This window comes from Microcebus murinus, chromosome 20, assembly GCF_040939455.1.
Source record: "Microcebus murinus isolate Inina chromosome 20, M.murinus_Inina_mat1.0, whole genome shotgun sequence".
NCBI classification, from domain to species: domain Eukaryota; kingdom Metazoa; phylum Chordata; class Mammalia; order Primates; family Cheirogaleidae; genus Microcebus; species Microcebus murinus.
The window spans coordinates 35,783,194-35,800,624 of NC_134123.1; the positions used below are offsets into that span (position 1 = coordinate 35,783,194).

Consider the following 17,431-nt stretch of genomic DNA (forward strand, 5'->3'; position numbering starts at 1 on the left):
TAGACAGCCTTGTGTCTCACACGAAGGAAGATTCCTCCGCCCCGGCACCCTGCACAGCCCCTGCGTTTGCAGTTTTCCCTCAGAAGCCCTCCGTGAGCAAGCGTGGGGGCCCTGGGCCCCCATCCCTCAGAGCTGATGTCACCAGAGAAGGCGGGATGGAGGGTGACCACAGCCCTCCGTGCTAGCGGGAACATGTATCCTCGGGGCTCTGCAAGGCCCTTGGGAGCCTGAAGCAATGAGAACTCCGTGGGCTGCGTGAAGGTGAGTGGGGCCTTGCCGAGCCCAGTGGGGTTGGTGCTGCTGCCCTCCCTCCCTGGGTGCCACCTCCAGCCAGCAGCCCCTCCAGAAGGGACAGCTGCTGAGTGTGTGACAGGGTTTCCGTCCCGGTCCTCTTTGAGCGGGGCCGATTCCTCTGGCTGGATATGGAGCCTGGGGGGCCCCCTGGTGGGCTGCAGAGGTTCTGCACTGAGTGTTTCTAACGGAGTGTTTCTCCCAACACCTGCTCTTCCTCAGCTGCCCCAGGAATGTGCCTGGTCCTCTGTGCTACAGGTAGGACACTCATCCCCCACTCCAAGACTTTCCTAGAGGAGGGGAGGGGAGGGCACCTGACAGAGAGATCTGGGAATTCCGGTAAGAGGCTGCATGGAGCAGGGGAGGTTGCAGCCCACCCCACGGCACAGAGCTCTGCTTTGGGGTGCAGGCAGATGGCACAGAGCTCCACTTTGGGGTGCAGGCAGATGGCACGGAACTCCACTTCGGGATGCAGGTAGATGCCCCAAGCTGCACCCCGTCTGCCCTTCCTCCCAGGAAAGGGCCACACCTGCATCTCTCAAGTCCAAAGGGCACAGGCAGCTCCATGTGCCTGGAGCACTGGGGCTGGCTCATGCCTGGGGCTGAGGGCAGACATAGGTCCCCCCACTGCACAGCCAGCCAGGAAGGGGGACAACCCCTATGGAACACAGACAGACAAATCTGACAGAGTGACTGCCACGGCAAAAGGGCGTGGAACAGAACAACCTGATGGATGTTTTGACAGCTACACACAGCCACACTGTCCTCTCGTCAGTAGAGGGCGTATACACGAGTACGGTTCGCAATTCTGGAAATACTCTGTGCACAAAAAATAATCGAGAAGGTGACTATGCAAGAGGCAGGTTTTCGGTCAGAAAAGTTACAAATGAAGGGGGGGTGTGCCTGACTGAGCTTTATGGCGTCCGTGCGAACCCGTGGTCTCTGGTGCATGCCGAGGGGGGCTGCAGACGCCTCCTGGCTGGGGGCCGTGCAGGCCTGGGGCAGAGGCATGCAGCAACTGTGCTGCAGCACAACTCATGCCTAGACCTCGTTTTCCAAACACTGCTCCCCACTAAGAGAATTGGGGCCATATGTGGAAATGGCCAGGGCCGGAGCTACGGGGCCAGGTCACCCTGCAGTCCTGCAAGTGAGGGCGCAACCGAGCGAGCCAAGAGGACGCCCCAACTGCTGACACAGCTGGAGCCACAGAACGGTGCAGCCCCCGTACCCCACGCGACGCACGCCCACAGGTCCAGACTGACAGGAATGATGAGAAACTCCTCAGGGCAGAGCTCCAGTCACTCACGGTCACTGTCACCAGGAAGGTTCATCGGCAGACGTCGGCGTTCCAGGGAAAAGGACAAGTCCGCACAGTCTGTGACAATCTCCACAAGACACTTTAATTAAAGGGGGAGGACCGTGCCAGAGCGGACAAGCCTGCCAGATGCCGTGCGGGCCCGGTGGTGCAGTGAGCCACCAGCAGCGAGACACGGTGACGTCACACACCCCGTGCAGCGGCGGAGGCCACTTCTGTGGCCTTGTTGCCAGTAACTACAACCTGGATTTCATCCCCTGAAACGCCACACCAACCCAAGTTGACGAACGTTCTGCAAAATAACTGGCCAGCATGTTTCCAAACTGTTCGTCGAGTGAAGACAAAAGCGAGGTCCTGTCCCAGATCGGGGACAAGACCAGGACATGCCAACCGGGGTGACCAGGGACTAGAAACCACCAGGAAGGAGACTGGCTGGTGACGTGCTGTCAGGCAGTTTCCCGGCTGGGCAGACTCACGTGGATCACTAGGAAGCTACGGTGAGCAGAGCTGGGCAGAAGGCACACAGAACTGTGCGCTCCCCAGCTTTCTGCAAGCTTAAGATCACTTCAAAGTAAAAACGGTAAATTGTACAACTGCAGAGTCCAACTCCATTGGTCTGGTGGGGCCTGAGACCCTGCACTCCACACACCACCCCACCCTGTCCGTGAGCACCTGGGACTGAGCCTCCAGGCCCTGCTCCCCAGCCCCACTCAAGGCCACCAAAGCAAAGCCCAAGAACATTTTCTGGGATAAATTATAACAGCATTTCAGGAGAAGGGTGAACACACCCACTCCCCTTCTGTGAACCCAGGAGACAGGGCCAAGGCAGCCCCGCCGTGGTCCTGGGGGGCGCCGCACCCTCTGGGGGACGTGGACGCCTCCACGGTCCCCCCACGGCCGTCAGCCACGAGGGACACAGGGATCTTCTCGCCAGCCCAGCACATGGGTTGATTTTGGGGAAGCCCAGAGGGGACCACACACAAAGGAGCCCTCCCTCCACCCCCACCCCGGCAGCCAGGACGCGCCAGCACCATGTCTCGAAAAGAAAGAACCACACGCGGTGGATCAAGGTAAAGGTCTCCACGTTCCGTACAGAAGAGCCTCAGACACGGGCTGCAGTCCGCTGGGGTGAGGGCTGCAGCCGCCCCAAGCTCCCCACCTGCTGCCTGCTCCCTTTACTTTGGCAAAAAAACCCAAAAAACCCAGGAAAATGAAGTAAACCTCAGGAAACAGAAAAAACAAGAACAGTAGCCCGTGTCCAGAGCCCCCTTGAGGCTGACCCAGCAAGCCCACCGTGGCCACAGGGGCAGGTCTGCCACACGGCCTCGCTCTGGCCCCGCTGAAGGACTCTCCCAGGCTCCCCCCACCAGCCACTCGGGCTTCCAGGCTGGGAAGGCAGGAGGGGTGCAGTCGGGACAGGAGGGCCACACGGGAGCACCCCCACGGAGGGATGACAGGCCCCAAGGTCAGGCCCCCGACAGGAAGAGCCTGCGCTGCCGGGAGAGCTGACTGCAGCCCACGAGGCCCAAGGCACCTGAGGAGGTGGAGCAGGGCTAGGATGAGGACCAGGGCAGGTACACCTGGGCCTGGAGCTGGGCGGTGGCTGTCCCGAAGTCTGGCAGGAGGCCGAGACCCCACCTGGAACAATGGAGGAGGGTCACAGGCCACCAGCCCTCCTGGGCTGTGTCCGTCCACTGGGTGGGACCCCGCACACTGGGGGAACTCCAGAGCTGCTTGGCAGCAGGGCAGCCCTGCCCGCTGGCTGGGATGAGCGCCGTGTCTGTGTCATGTGGAGTCTGAAGGCCCCACGGTGGGGGGCTGGAGTCCGCGCAGCGCCTGCTGGCCAGTGCCCATCAACTCCACAGACGGCAGAGGTGAGCCCAGAGTCAGAAGTTACCCATGGTTTGTGCAAACTCGACGCCAGCACACAGACCACCGCCCACTCCGAGAGAAAGGGACAATTCTGGGGGCGCCCAGGCCTGGCAGGTGAGAGGAGCTGAGGCAGTGGCGGACGCAGTGGGGGGACGGGAGCCTTCCAGCGCGTCGCAGGCAGAGGTGGCGGTGCACACGGCGGGGCGGCTAATTCCTCAAGGCAGCCAACCTGGAACCAACAGCAGGACTCAGGTGAGAGTGGCAGGGGCCCCTGCTCCATCTGGGTGCAGGGACACCCTCCTCTGCTCCAGCTTTCTAAGGTCGTCCTGAGACCACGCGAGGGACAGACCCTGGAAACAGCCACGCGCTGTTCCACGCTTATTCCTGACGCCAGGACGGGCAAAGGTCTCCCTATGACGGGCTGCGTGTGTAAACGCCACACCTAACGCACACCGAGGCCCTCCCTGAGAGCTGGCGTGCGGCAGGCCTGGAGACACAGGACGGGGCCCGCCCTCCTGACAGCCTGGTGAGCGGGACAGGCGGAACAGCTGCGGGGGTTCCGCATCGAGACCCTGCTCCCTGCAAGGCCGGAGCTCGAGCTGTGCCTGAGCAGCCTCTGACCCACCGCTCCTCCGCCTCCCTTCCTAGCACAGGTGCAAGGGGCTCAGGGCACAGCATTTCGGGGGCGCCAACCCCACCTCCGAGACAGCTGGTCCTCCTGGCTGCGCACGGAGCTCTCGCCCACAGCGGAGGCGCCCTCGGGCAGCTGGCTGAGCTGGTCCAGGACCTCCAGGCCGTTCTCCTCCGCGATCTGCACGATGAGGCTGTCCACCTGCTCCTGGGGCGTGGTCAGCGTGGTGGCTGAGCTCATGGAGTCTTCCATCACCTGGGAGAGAGGGGCATGTCTGGGCACAGGTGGGGCCCAGCCCACAGGGCCCCACAGACAGCTTCATGAGGGTCGACTGCGTGTCTCGCTAACTCTTCCCCCACAGCAGCCACCTTCTCAGCCTGTCCTCTCAAAGAACTTCCTCTAGCTCCTCATCCTCCACCGGGAACCTGCTTGCCATGTGCCCAGCCCTACTCCCATGTCTACCTGCTTCAGGTGGGCACTTTTCTATACCTCCACATGCTCATTACCATTTGAGACTCCCCAGAAAGAGCGGGTGCACTGGAGGAGGTCCTCTGCCCTGCCCACCCCTCCCTCTTGAGGTCTTGGTGGGGACCCAGCACACAGGATACTTGGTGACACTGGGCGCAAACACATGCGCGCAGATGGCAGGCCAGTCTACAAGCCACCCCTCCTGCCGTGCTGCTGGTGTTCCCTCCCGTGTCCCCAGACCACGTACCGACGTGTGCACGTCCAGGTTCTGCACCTGCTGCTCAAATCTGTCCATCACCGCAGAGACCTTCTGCAGGTCCATGGTGCTAAGGGCTTTATCCAAGGCTTTGGTCACTTGTGCCATGTTCTTGGTCACCTGGGACAGGAGAGGGTTGGGGGAGGGAGAAGCATGAGTCCCCTGAACTCTCTGATGGGAGAGCTGGGGCCCCTCACTCCAACAATACAACGTAGGTCTGGGCTGAGCCGCCACTGCAGGTCCTTGGGAAATGCTGCCAACTGAATGGACAAGACAAGCAGCACCAGCACTTGGGCCACTCGAGCAAGGGGGTGACACAGCAGGTCTTCAGCACTGGCTTCCTCCTCTGGTCCCCGTTTGGAAGGAATCCCCAGGACAGAACCGAAGCCTCAGACGTGACTTCCCCCACCCCAGCCAGGAGGCCACGCAGGCTCCACGCCGTGTGTGGCGCTGGAGGCCCGAGGCCCACCACGTGGTCCTTCTGGTAAGGCTGGTGTGGCCCCAGGGCCGGCCTCACCTGTGTCCGAGCCAGCATGTCCATGGCCACAGCTCTAAGGTGGTCCATCTTCTCACAGCTCCAGGAGCCGCCCCGGATCCGACCCACAGACCCCGTCCCTGCTGCAGCCCACAGGGCACCGAGCCGGCACTCACCCCTTTCATGGTCACGGCCGTCTGCACCTTGGAGGCCACTGCATCCACGCGGGACGCCATGCGGAGCCAGTTCACGCCTTCGTTCTTCTTGCGGATGGCATTCTCGGCGTACACGCGGGCACACTCCACGTTTTTCTGCTGAAGGGCCTAAAATTCAGGGGGAAATGACAGCCGGGAGAACTCGGTGGTTTGCGTGTCCCCAGCCAGGAAACTGGTGCTGACCATGTGCTACCCCGGCTGGGGCCTGCACAACCCTTTCCGGGCGAGCTCATCAGAAGGGCCTGAGCTTCATGCAGATGCAGATGCCCAGGCCCTGAGCCTGCCTGGGAGCACTTGAGTCTGGGATGGAGCAACGGCACCAGCCTGGGAAGGGGGCTCTGCTCCCACCGATGTCCCAGGCCCCAATCACACTAGCACTGCCCAGGAGCTCAGCACACGTACATGATGCTCAGCGTCCTGGGGATGTGGGGGGGGGGGGCACAACTACGATGGAAAAGGCACAAAGTGCTAGATACAGTCTACAGAACTACTCTCTGGTCCCAGTCTGCCCTGAGTTTGGGGTGGAATTACCAAAATCCAATACCCCAGCACCCAGGTCACCTGTTAGGCAAAGTGTTAAGAACTGTACAAGATTTGGCTGACGGTCTCCACCAAAAGCAGTCAGATTCCCCTCTTCATCCTGCCCTGGCCTCCAGGAGGCAGCGGCCCCGTCCTGGGAAGCCCCCAAGTGAGCCTCCAGCCCGTGGATGGGCCCCCAGGCTGCTGCCCGGATTCTGATGCCCAAGGCACCAGCTCCACAGAGGAGAGAGAGCTCAAAACAGGACCGTGGCTGGCAGCTGGAAGCCCACTTCCCGCACAACTGATGGTAAAAACAAGTTCACAACATCAGAAGCGAATAAAGAATGGACAGCTAAAGAACAAAGGCAACACGCTCATCTGTCTGCTCTGGACACCCTCGGTGAGCTGGGAGGGGACATGGGGGCAGCAGCTGCAGCCATTCCAGGCCCCACCACACCTGGCACCTCCCTTCCCTCAAGCTTGCTAGTCTCCTGTGAGAAAATGTTTTAAAGCTAGAAGTCACAGTGAGAATTAGATCATGATGTATAAAGCACCTTCTTTTGCATGCACACATGCAAAGACTTAAAAACACACAGAAAACAAAAATAAAGGTAGAAAACAACAGAACATAGACCCAGAGAAGCCATGAGCATGGAGACCCTGCCCCCATAGCCCTCACCTTCTTCACTTTGGCCTGCTCAGCCTTGGAGTCCTTCTCTGCCTTCTTGGCCAGTTTCTCCAGCTGCTTCGCTGTGAACTGAGTAGAAAGGGGGACATCTGAGTCAGACGTGCAGAGCCCCTCGCCCCAGGCCCCACTCCCCAGAGCCCACCCTGGGCCCAAGATGGCTCCTACATACTCGCCAACCAGCCCGGCCCAGCCCTTGGCAGGAGGCGCGAAGCCTGCAGTGCACATGCTCACTGCCACCCCAGCTGCGAGAGGTGGAACCGGCTCAAGGAAGGGGGTACCCCCTCTGTCTCAAGCTCTGTCTGAGAAAAGGGGGCTGTTCTAAAATGTCTGTCTTCTCGAAAATCCTAATCCAGCCCCTCCTCCAGAGCAGAAGGGTAAAAAGGTAACTCACACTGATCTCTCCGCTCCTGCTTATGGATGGAAAAAAGGCTCAAGAAAACCTGTTCCAGGTTACCCCCAAGGAATAACACAGAATGAGACTAAAAGTACACCCGCAAGTATCATCTTCACAGCAAACTGCGCGTGCAACAGGTTGCTGGGCAGCACATGAGGCTTCTGGGTGCCTAACCGCTCTGCCAACACCAAAAAGAAAGGGTGTTCACGTATGCACAGGACCTCTGGCAACCCCAGCCTGGAACCAGAGACAAGGGCCCCAGCTGCCACCTCCTGTGATGCCCTGAGACAGCCTCAGCCCTGGGTCCCGTCCACAGATGCTGTCCCTTGCAGGCACCTTCCCATCGGTCCCTCCTGTCCTCAGAAACATCTTGCAGAGCCGCAGTGTGACATGAGAATATCCTAAAACTACATTCAGTAGCTTGTGCACATCACTTCTGCTCAGTATCTCAGAACTAGTGACAAAACAAGACAAAGCTAATACAGACGATCAACCAAGACAGCACTTAAGGGGAATGTTCAGAAACACGCCCTGGATTACTGGAAGGTACAAAGAGCACTCCAGATAAGAGGAATACTCTGCTGTCTAGAAAGCTCTTCTTCAAATGGATTCTTAAAGGATGTGAGGCCACATTTGGGTTTTAAACGCCTAGCGGAACATCAAGGCATGCACATAACACCCAAGTTGTGTTTCTGAAAGATAATACAGTCAGTCTTTCATGAATGAGCCTCAGTGCCTGAGATAAGGAATTAATATGCCATCAAGCCAACTCAATAATCCCCTCTTTGGTCAGCAGGCTGAGCACTGTGTGGCAATCACTCCTCTGTTATAATCTGTCCCCTGACTTTGTTTCTGGGGCTCTGAGTGACTTACACTATCTCTCCTCATTCGCTAACTACCAGGGCAAGGTTGGGCTGAACGGTTGTTTAGTACATACCTTCAACTGGAACAGGGTATCTGCAAAGGAAGAGGAAATGGTTTGAGGATTTTAAGAGACGAGATAAGTAACACTTCTAATAAGGAGGTGGGCTTACTAAGATCCTCCTAGACAGTAGGAACAGAACGCAGACAGTAATCGTGTTTGCCTGGCGCCTTCAGGGAGGCCTCTGACAGTGGATCAGAAGACAGACCAGCGTGCCAGCTCTGGTCTCTGCTAGCCACGGGCTCCGGCACACGCAGACCCTCCCAAAACCTGCCTCCCTGTTGGGAACATGAGGATGGCAGCAGCCAAGCTCAAAGGGTTACTGTGAGAACAGATGAAGTGATGGATGCAGCACTTGGCTGTGGTGACAACTCAAGAGATATTTTTGGCTCACTCTGTTGCCCAGGCTAGAGTGCTGTGATATCATCACAGCTTGCATCAACCTGAAACTCCTGGGCTCCAGTGATCCTCCTGCCTCAGCCTCCCGAGTAGCTGGGACTACAGGTGTGCACTAGCACTCCTGGATAATTTTTCTGTTTTTAGTAGAGACAAGGTCTCACTCTTGCTGAAGCTGGTCTTGAACTTCTCACCTCAAGGGATCTTCCCGCCTCGGCCTCCCAGAATGCTAGGATTACAGGCATGAGCCACCACGCCCGGCCCGCAGTCTCTTTTTTATGTACTCTTTCTGCTCAAAGGTAAATGGATATAAACAGCAAGGTGATAACTCTTATGCCATCAAAGAGCAGATTCCACAGAAGCAGCCATTTCAGAGCTGTCAAATCGGGCTCAGGGACCTTCCCTGCCCACACTCAGCAACTGAGGAGACTGATGTGCATTTAGTGAGCGAATCTCCTGATATCCACATTTGCTACTCACTCGCCAAAACTGCAGAGCCAGGTAGGTACTTTGGGCTGATGTCAATTTATTCAATTTCTAAATTTGGAGAGTGACAGTGACACCCGATTCCTAAAAGGGGTTACCACACTAACCCAAAACGAGGAAATGAAACCTGTAACTGAATGAGGGTCCTGAGTGTTCACAAATGCAAACTGAGGTTCCTAGCTGACACCTACCCAGTTTCAAATGTGCTCCGTGCATCTGTCAACCTACCGTCTATCAGCACAGGTGCTGGCCAAGGCCAAAGTCATCTGTGACTTTGGAAAACAGCTAACCAGACAGAGGGTTTAGGCAAAACAGTGCTGGCCTAGTGAGGCCCAGCCCATCCGACTTGTGTGATACTGGCCAAATCACCCTCCCCGGAAGCCTCACCTCTCCCACCTAGATGTGTGTGGTAGAACTAGACTCTGGATAACAGAAAGCTCGTTAAGGTAAAAATTAACCCTGGAGAAAACTGATATCGGCTTAAGAAAAGTTCCCTCAAAAATGCTGAGGGAGCCATGGAGCAAAAGCCAACTTTTTAGGGTAGGGAAGGAATTAGGTGCTATCTTTCATGTTCTCTCTGAAGCAATCTGCAGAAAAACCTCTACACATTTCCTCCATGACAACGACGTGGTGGTTGTGCTATAGCTTTTTACACTTCAAAACGTATTTTTACCAGCCTCTCACGTCAGTCCATAATCATTTCCGCAAACACAGGCACCTTCATTTAGTAGACTGTTCCTGTGCTTTGGTGACCCTGAGCACAGAGCGGCCTTGAAGGGGAGAGGTCAGGGCTAGGGAGTCACCTGTTGGGGCGTTGGTCTGCCAGTCTCCCTCCCAACCTGTCTCCCCACCCAGTACAGTCTGTATCTTCCAAGAGCTAGGGCGAGTTAGGCCGCTTGCAACCTGCCTGGGGCTCAGTGAGCACTTTTCCTCCGAGCTCTTCCTATTTCCCCTGGTGCTTGCTGTTCTGGGGGTAGGGATAGCAAGTGCCACCTTTCCTGGTGCCCTCTGACCCGACACTCCGGGGCCCAAAGGCAGCAGCAGGCATCGCAGTCCGTCCCCGGGACTGGATCTCCCGGGTAAAGGCGGCAAGACCCCGAGGAGGGCTGGGAGCGGGGGAGACCTGGGGTCGAGGCCCGCGTTAAGAGGTCCTGGGTCAGGGGTCGAGGTACCCGGAGAAGGGGTCCCGGCTCCGAGGTCACGATCGAGGGTCCAGGCCCGGGAGCTCCGCCGGAGCCCCGCCCTCGGCCCGGTGGGCGGAACCCGCGCCGGTGGGCACGGCGGCCCCGCGCGCTCCCAGAGGGCGGCGGCGGCCTCTTACCGTCCATGGCCGGGCCGGCGGCAGCGCCTCTGGAAGAGGCAGAGGGGACGCAAACTCGGCCGACGACAGATCCCGGCGGCGACCGAACGGACCAGCTCCGCCCGACGACTGGGCCTTCCGGGGTCCCCGCCCACTTCCGGTCGCGTGGCCCGCTCTCGCGAGAGTACGGCGGCTGGCCCTGCGGGGCGGGGACGCCGCGGAGAGGCCGGCGCGGAGGGCGGCGTTGCCATGGCGACCCGCGGCCGCCGGCGACGGCCCCGTTTGTGAGTCACTCGCGGAGGTGCAGGGAGCCCGGCCTGCGCCGGCGGGGGCGGTGGGCTCACCTATGGGGATTTCCAAAAGCAGACACACACCCAGGAAAGGTAACGCGGGCCCACCTGCCCCGTGCCCCGCGCGTCGTTCCTGCTGCTCCAAGTCCTGCCTGATGACAGTGACTTAAGAATCTTAAGTCCACCCAAAGTGGCCGGGAGATGGAGTGTCTCCAAGCTATCTTATTTTACTCTGGACCAAAGCAGGCAACCCAAGAACTGTAGGACCCGGTGCCCTGGAGACTCAGTAAGTTACAGGCCTGGTTACCCCGTGTATTTCAGGTGAGGAGGAAAAGAAGGAAGTCACTAGTTCATCTCCAAGACCTAAGGAAAAGTTGGCGGAGAAGCATCCCCAGGAAGCCAAGCAGGCAGAAAGGGAGGGTGAGAAACCTGCAGACCTCCGTTCGGGGGCAGACACAGCCAAGCACCAGCAGCAGCCTTCAGCTTCGAGCAAAGGTAGGAGACTCCGGGGGCGGGGAGGACAGAATCCGAGTCTGCACCTCCACGGAGTCTGGGGATGGGGGAGGCAGGAGCCTACTCCTGAGAGCAGGCACATGCCCCAGTGATGAAAGGGGTTTGTTTGAGGACCTTTGCGTGGGAGGTAACCACCTAGAATTCTTGTGGAAAATACAGGTTCAGTAAAAGTTTAGGCAAGTTTCCACGTGATGAATGCATAACACACACAGTCCAGGGGGATGTGGTGGAGTACAGCTACCTTTCTCAGCCAAGGTATCCGGGAGGGCTGGGTATCTTGGTACCACTGTGATTCCTTCAACATCCCACAGACTGGAATAGAACCTCAGGAGGCTGCCTGGGGCTGGAGTGGAGCTGTGGACCACTCTGCCTGGCACAGTGAGGAGGGTGACTGAGAAGCGGGTAGGACAGGGTGGGACAAAGGAGTTAAACAGTTTGGCAAACTGACTAACTTCCTAACAGCCTAGTGTGACCAGACTTTTTGGTGTGTGGGCAAGATGAAGCCACAAAAGCAGGTAAAAGCCAGAAGACAAAGTCTCTCATCAGTTTTTATCATGTGGGTTGTGGAGATGGAACTGTTAAATATTTACAACAAGGAGGTGCACACCTGTACTCCCAGCTCAGGAGGCTTAGGCAGAAGGATCACTTCAGCCCAGGAGTCTGAGGCCAGCCTGGGCAGCATAACAAAATCCCATCTCTAATAGAAATTAAAAATGTAAAGATAAAACAAGGAAGGTTGATGAGGTCTGTGCCTTGGAAATGTCTTTCTAGTCACAGAATAGAGGCTGGCAGGAGAAGCCAGGAGCCCGAGGGAGGAGACCTAGCACATCCCATTGCTGTGATCCGTGGGAATCAGTGAGCAGTGGCAATAGGAATTCTAGAAGGATCCAGGAGGTGGACCCAGCAGAACCCACTGTCTGATGAGATGGAGGGGGTGGTGAGCCAGGAGGGATTTCAGTAGTGATGAGAATGAGCCTTCAGAGGGAGGAGGAGTGACATGGCTAGGACAGAGGACTCTTGCACTGTGGCCCTGGCTGGAGTGCAGTGGTGTCATCATAGCTCACAGCAACCTCCAACTCCCGGGCTCAAGTGATCCTCCTGCCTCAGTGCTGGGACCACCGGTGCGTACCACCACACCCGGCTAATTTTTCTACTTTTAGTAGAGACGGCGTCTTGCTTTCGCTTGAGGCTGGTCTTGGACTCCAGACCTCAAGCAATTCTCCCACTTTGGTCTTCCAGAGTGCTAGGACTATAGGCATGAGCCGCCATGCCCGGCCATGGGACATATTTGAAATTTGGGTGTTGGTCTTGGGAGAAAGATCTGTACTTGAAATCCCAACTTGGGAACTCCTCACAAGTAGAAGGCTGCTGGAAGGGTCCTAGTCTTAGGGGAGAGGTTTGGAAAACGCTACCTGTCAAGATGCTTTTAGCTCAAAGTTAGAGAAAAGCCAACTAAACGTAGCCTTCACACTGTGGGATTTAACATCTCATAAACGAAGAGCCAGAGGCAGGGCTTCAGGGTGGTCTGCTGAGCAGCACGGCTGTGACATCAGGCCTTGGCATGTTTCTGCTTTGCCACCCTCAGCGTCAGGGACGTATAACCCCATGGCCCCCAGATAGCGGTACAGCTCCAGGTAGCATATGCAGACAGGACTTGCATTTCTCCTTGCTTTATGTTGGCAATGCAACCTTTCCCAGTTTCCTTTGCCTGCCTATCCTCTGTAGGGTGGGCTCAACCTGGGAAATTGACCAGGGGCTGGAAGAGGCCGTGAAGCAGTGGAGGGGCAGGGCCTCTGCCGCAGGGGAACTGCCTGCTGGACAGGCCCCAGCAGTGTCTGCTATGCCATCTTCATTCATGGGGTGGGAAGATGGAGGTGAAGGGAAAACACAGCAGGTCAGAGAGCAAAAGGGATGGTGGAGCTTCAAGAACGACCAGGGGTGGACTTTCTCCATGTGACGGAACATCCTCAGCAATGACAAGGAACAAGTTGCTGACACACACTGCGCTGTGAAGGAAGCCCCCAAAGCATGGGACTACTGAAGGAAAACAGATGTAAAGACCACAGACAATGGTTCCCTTGCACTAAACGTCCAGAAAGGCAAGTTTATGCACAGAAGCAGATGAGTGGTTGCCTGGGGCTAAGAGTGGGAATGGCATCTGGCCACAACTGAGCACAAAGTGCCTTTCTGGGGTGACTGAAACTGCATCAGGGGCTGCCCAACTCTGAACCTGGGGAGGCCACTCAGAGCCACTGCAGTTAGCAAAACTGATGCCCAAGCCCTTCCAGCCCAGGTGCCAGACTTGAGTGAACAAGCCATCGGATGATCCCAGGCCCTTCCAGCGTGGACAGCACGTAGCACACAGCAGCGGCAGCAGTGACCAACCCCGATTGTGCCACCATGGACATCCAATAAATGACTCAGGCTCCAGATGATATCTGACTGCAATTGCCTGGGAAATAAGAAGTGATAACTGAGGCTAGGTGCAGTGGCTCAGGCCTGTAATCCCAGCACTTTGAGAAGTTGAGGCAGGAGGATCACTTGAGCCCAGGAGTTCAAGACCAGCCTGAGCAAAGTAGTGAGACCCAGTCTCTACAAAAAATAGAAAAATTAGCCAGTGTGGTGGTACACACCTGCAGTCCCAGCTACTACAGAGACAGAGGCAGGAGGATCTCTTGAGACCAGGAGTTTGAGGTTGCAGTGAGCTGTGATCACACCAGTGCCCTTGGCCCTCATACCCAGGCAACAAAGTAAGAGCCTATGTCCAAAAAAAAAAGAAAGAAAAGAAAAAAGAGGATTGTTATAAAGAAACATGAGATCTTGAGCTGAATATAGTTTGGGCACTGGATGAGTCAGTGTTAATTTTCTTAGATATAGCAAAGCTATTATAGTTATGCTAAAATAAAATCCTTAACTGATATGGAGATACACTGCAACATTTATGGGTGAAATTATATGTCTGACATTTGCTTGAAAATATTCAGAAAAAAAAAGAGGAAGATAGGCAAGACAAGGGGGCAGAATATTGATTGAAGCTTGGTGATACACATACAGGCACTGATACTATTGTATATCCATGTGTGTTTGAATATTTTCATCATGTTTTTTATGAAGTTAGAGTATACTTAATTGCAAGAAAATTTTGAAAAAGAAGAGAAACATAAGGAACATTTCCATCAGCTGTTAAAAAATATCAAGCTGAGTGGCAAAAGCCAGTCTCTCACAAGGCCCCATGCTTTTGATTCCATTTGTGTGACATTCTCCAAGTGACAAAACCACAGAGACAGAGAACAGGCTGGTGGGGTTTGGGATGGGTGTGTTCAGAGACCAGGTATGTCGATAAAGGGACAGCAGGAGGGAAATGGCTGTCACTATGGTGGTGGTGGTTACATGTGATTAAGTGGCATAGATCCGTACACACGCGTGTACCAATGTGAGTCCTTGTGCAGATACTGTTCTATGGCTATGTTACCATCGGGAAAACTGGTGGAGGGTGCATGGGACCTCTCTGCAGTACTTGTGCAACTTTCTGTGAACTTATAGTTATTTTAAAAATAAAAATTGTTCAATGTATCAAAAGTTTTAATAATAATCAAAATATAGTTCCAGTATAAGAATAGATGAAATATGAAATAGGGACAAGAGAATTGCATCTCTCCCTCCTCCCTCTCCCTTCCTTCTTTCCTCCTCCTCCCTCTGACCTCTTTCCCTCTGTCCTCTCTCCCCTCCTTTCCTGCTTCCTTGTCTATCAATATAATCACTTTGAGACTGGAATGAAATTGTTCAGCTTTGACCAGAATTTATTTTCCTGGGTAGATTGCTGAGAATTATGAAGAGGGCCCAATTGCAACTCCTTAAATTATTCAGATAATCTACATTGTTGCTCCATGTGGAAAACTTAACATCACTGAGTTGTGCATTACTGCATTTTAACTTGTTGCTTAGTTTCTACATGTTTATTTTCAGTACTGGCTGAAAGTCTTAACTGTTTCATATTTTTAGCACAATGTGCTGCATATAATACCCAACAACCAAATAAGGTTACATGTGTATAGAATTTCACTTTAGGTTAACTAAATATTAAAAAAAGAAAAAGGAATAGGGATAAGAATAAGTCCCAAGGCCGGGTGTGGTAGCTCACGCCTGCAATCCTAGCACTGAGAGGCCAAGGCAGGTGGGTTGTTCAAGGTCAGGAGTTCGAAACCAGCCTGAGCAAGAGCGAGACCCCGTCTCCACTATAAATAGAAAGAAATTAATTGGCCAACTAATATATATAGAAAAAATTAGCCAGGCATGGTGGCGCATGCCTGTAGTCCCAGCTACTCTGGAGGCTGAAGCAGGAAGATCGCTTGAGCCCAGGAGTTTGAGGTTGCTGTGAGCTAGGCTGATGCCATGGCACTCGCTCAAGCCTGGGCAACAAAGCGAGACTCTGTCTCAAAAAAAAAAAAAAAAGTAAACAGAAAAACAATGAAGATGTAAATATTAATCTGATTTCTGGCCAGGTGAAGTGGCTCATGCCTGTAATCTTTTTTTTTTTTTTTTGAGACAGAGTCTCCCTTTGTTGCCCAGGCTTGAGCGAGTGCCATGGCATCAGCCTAGCTCACAGCAACCTCAAATTCCTGGGCTCAAGCAATCCTGCTGCCTCAGCCTCCCGAGGAGCTGGGACTACAGGCCGGCGCCACTGCGCCCGGCTAATTTTTTGTATATATATTAGTTGGCCAATTAATTTCTTTCTATTTATAGTAGAGATGGGGTCTCGCTCTTGCTCAGGCTGGTTTTGAACTCCTGACCTCGAGCAATCCGCCCGCTTCGGCCTCCCAGAGTGCTAGGATTACAGGCGTGAGCCACCATGCCCGGCCCATTTATGAGCCTTAATCTCTGACGCAGCCCCTGCCTGGACGTGTGACCCCTCTCCCTCCTGTTTCTGTCACCGTGAACCCAACCCATCCTGCGGTGCAGCCTTTCCGCCGGGGATTGTGGAAGCCCTTTTGTTTCCTTCCTTGAAGGAGGGCGTTTAGTATTCCCAACCCTCGTGGCTGAGTTACAGATCCACTGAAGCTCTGACATGTTCCTGGACAGTTTTTGATCCCTTTTGGCCTAGCCCATTTATTTTCCTGCTAACCATGAATGCAATTCCTTTACTCTGACAGGCATTATCCGCAATGTGAAAGCAGCGTTCCATGTGCCTACTGAGTGTCTGGATGTTTCTTTCTTCTAGAGAAACCTGACGCGAAGCAGAAGTCTACCAGGAAGAAAAGTGTCATTCCACAGATCATCATCACTCGAGCCTCGAACGAGACTCTGAGCAGCTTCGGCTCCAGCGGGAGTGAAGAGCAGAGGACCATCCGGGAGCACACCACCTGGGGCCTCTACCACCGGCACCGGAACCCCAGCACAGTAGACGCCTACAATGCACGCACCAAACAATAAACAAGTGCCCCAGCCGCTGTCATTACTCACTGTGATACCAGTCTCGCAGCAGTGGCAGAAGGGCCAGCCCACCTTCAGGAAGCTGCATGTACCCTTCTTCCGTCCACGAGGCTTGCCCCCGAACCACCTTGGTGTTACCTTCCCCAGAGCTGCTGGCAGCTTGGTGCAGGCACGAGTGACTGGCTCAGGGAGTGAACTTTGTGGTAATAAATGAATAAACTAGTATTTTCCTGTTGCAAGTGGCTAGCTGAGCAGGATGATGGATGGACAGCAGGTGGCACCTCGTGCTCCGATTCACAATGGACAGTTAAAATCCTTTCCATTGAAAGAATAGGCTGCAAGTACTTGGAAGTTATGAGATGGGGAGAAAGTCAGATTTTTGAGGGCTAAACTTTAAGGTGTAATGTTCTCAAAACAGAGAGGTGCAAAGTTACCTAACAGGCCCAAGGGCTCCTAGCTTGACTGCAGTCTGACCCAGTGTACTGAAAGGCCCAGAAGAAGAACATGCTTTGTGTCCTGGGGATATGGGGCACCGAGGCTTTGCAAGTGGCCTTGTCAGCACTGCCATGTCTTTCTGGCCCGTGGATGAGGACTCTTGACAGGTAGGGCCATTCAAGGGACCGAAGCACAATGCTGCCAACACAGCTTCTCAGCTGACTCTACCTTCAGGTCAGGCTTGCCTGTCTTCCAGTGTTGCCTTGAATGCCGTGCCCTGTCTGGTCTCACGTATTTAGTGACAATGTGCTAGCTTTGTTATTTTCTAGACTGGTTGGCAGGCTTTATACATGGTCTCCAAGATATGCTGGCCCAGGTGGACTAACAGAACCAGGGGATAGTAGCACGTCCACCAGAATCATGGACATATCCTTAGTTGCCAGGGTGAGAGGGCTGCTGCTGTCACACACATACACAGTTTCTAATGCAGGCCTCTCTAGTACATATGCACATGCGTGTATACACACAGCCCAAT

General features: G+C 54.8%; 2 protein-coding genes across 2 annotated transcripts; one reads left to right on the forward strand and one right to left on the reverse strand.

Moving 5' to 3' along the window:
• Positions 1–1,669: 1,669 nt before the first annotated feature.
• Positions 1,670–10,398, reverse strand: CHMP1A (charged multivesicular body protein 1A). Its single transcript, XM_012737250.3, has 7 exons — positions 10,250–10,398; positions 8,062–8,081; positions 6,722–6,799; positions 5,485–5,631; positions 4,825–4,953; positions 4,177–4,364; positions 1,670–3,707 (listed from the first exon to the last, which is right to left on the reverse strand). The coding sequence occupies exons 1-7, from the start codon at positions 10,254–10,256 to the stop codon at positions 3,686–3,688; spliced, it is 591 nt and encodes a 196-aa protein (XP_012592704.1). The 5' UTR covers positions 10,257–10,398; the 3' UTR covers positions 1,670–3,685.
• SPATA33 (spermatogenesis associated 33) lies at positions 10,388–16,700 on the forward strand. The gene is made up of 3 exons (XM_012737251.3): positions 10,388–10,611; positions 10,840–11,013; positions 16,250–16,700. The coding sequence occupies exons 1-3, from the start codon at positions 10,575–10,577 to the stop codon at positions 16,459–16,461; spliced, it is 423 nt and encodes a 140-aa protein (XP_012592705.2). The 5' UTR covers positions 10,388–10,574; the 3' UTR covers positions 16,462–16,700.
• Positions 16,701–17,431: the final 731 nt, after the last annotated feature.

Bases quoted from the DNA above. Each gene is read 5' to 3' on its own strand.
- CHMP1A (XM_012737250.3), bottom strand. The intron at 5,632-6,721 runs GTGAGGGCTATG...CCTGAATTTTAG, and splicing joins AGCAGGCCAAAGTGAAGAAG to GCCCTTCAGCAGAAAAACGT. The intron at 3,708-4,176 runs GTGGGGTTGGCG...TGTTGGTTCCAG, and splicing joins GAGGACCAGCTGTCTCGGAG to GTTGGCTGCCTTGAGGAATT.
- SPATA33 (XM_012737251.3), top strand. From the start codon at position 10,575: ATGGGGATTTCCAAAAGCAGACACACACCCAGGAAAG. The intron at 10,612-10,839 runs GTAACGCGGGCC...CGTGTATTTCAG, and splicing joins CAGACACACACCCAGGAAAG to GTGAGGAGGAAAAGAAGGAA. The intron at 11,014-16,249 runs GTAGGAGACTCC...TCTTTCTTCTAG, and splicing joins GCCTTCAGCTTCGAGCAAAG to AGAAACCTGACGCGAAGCAG.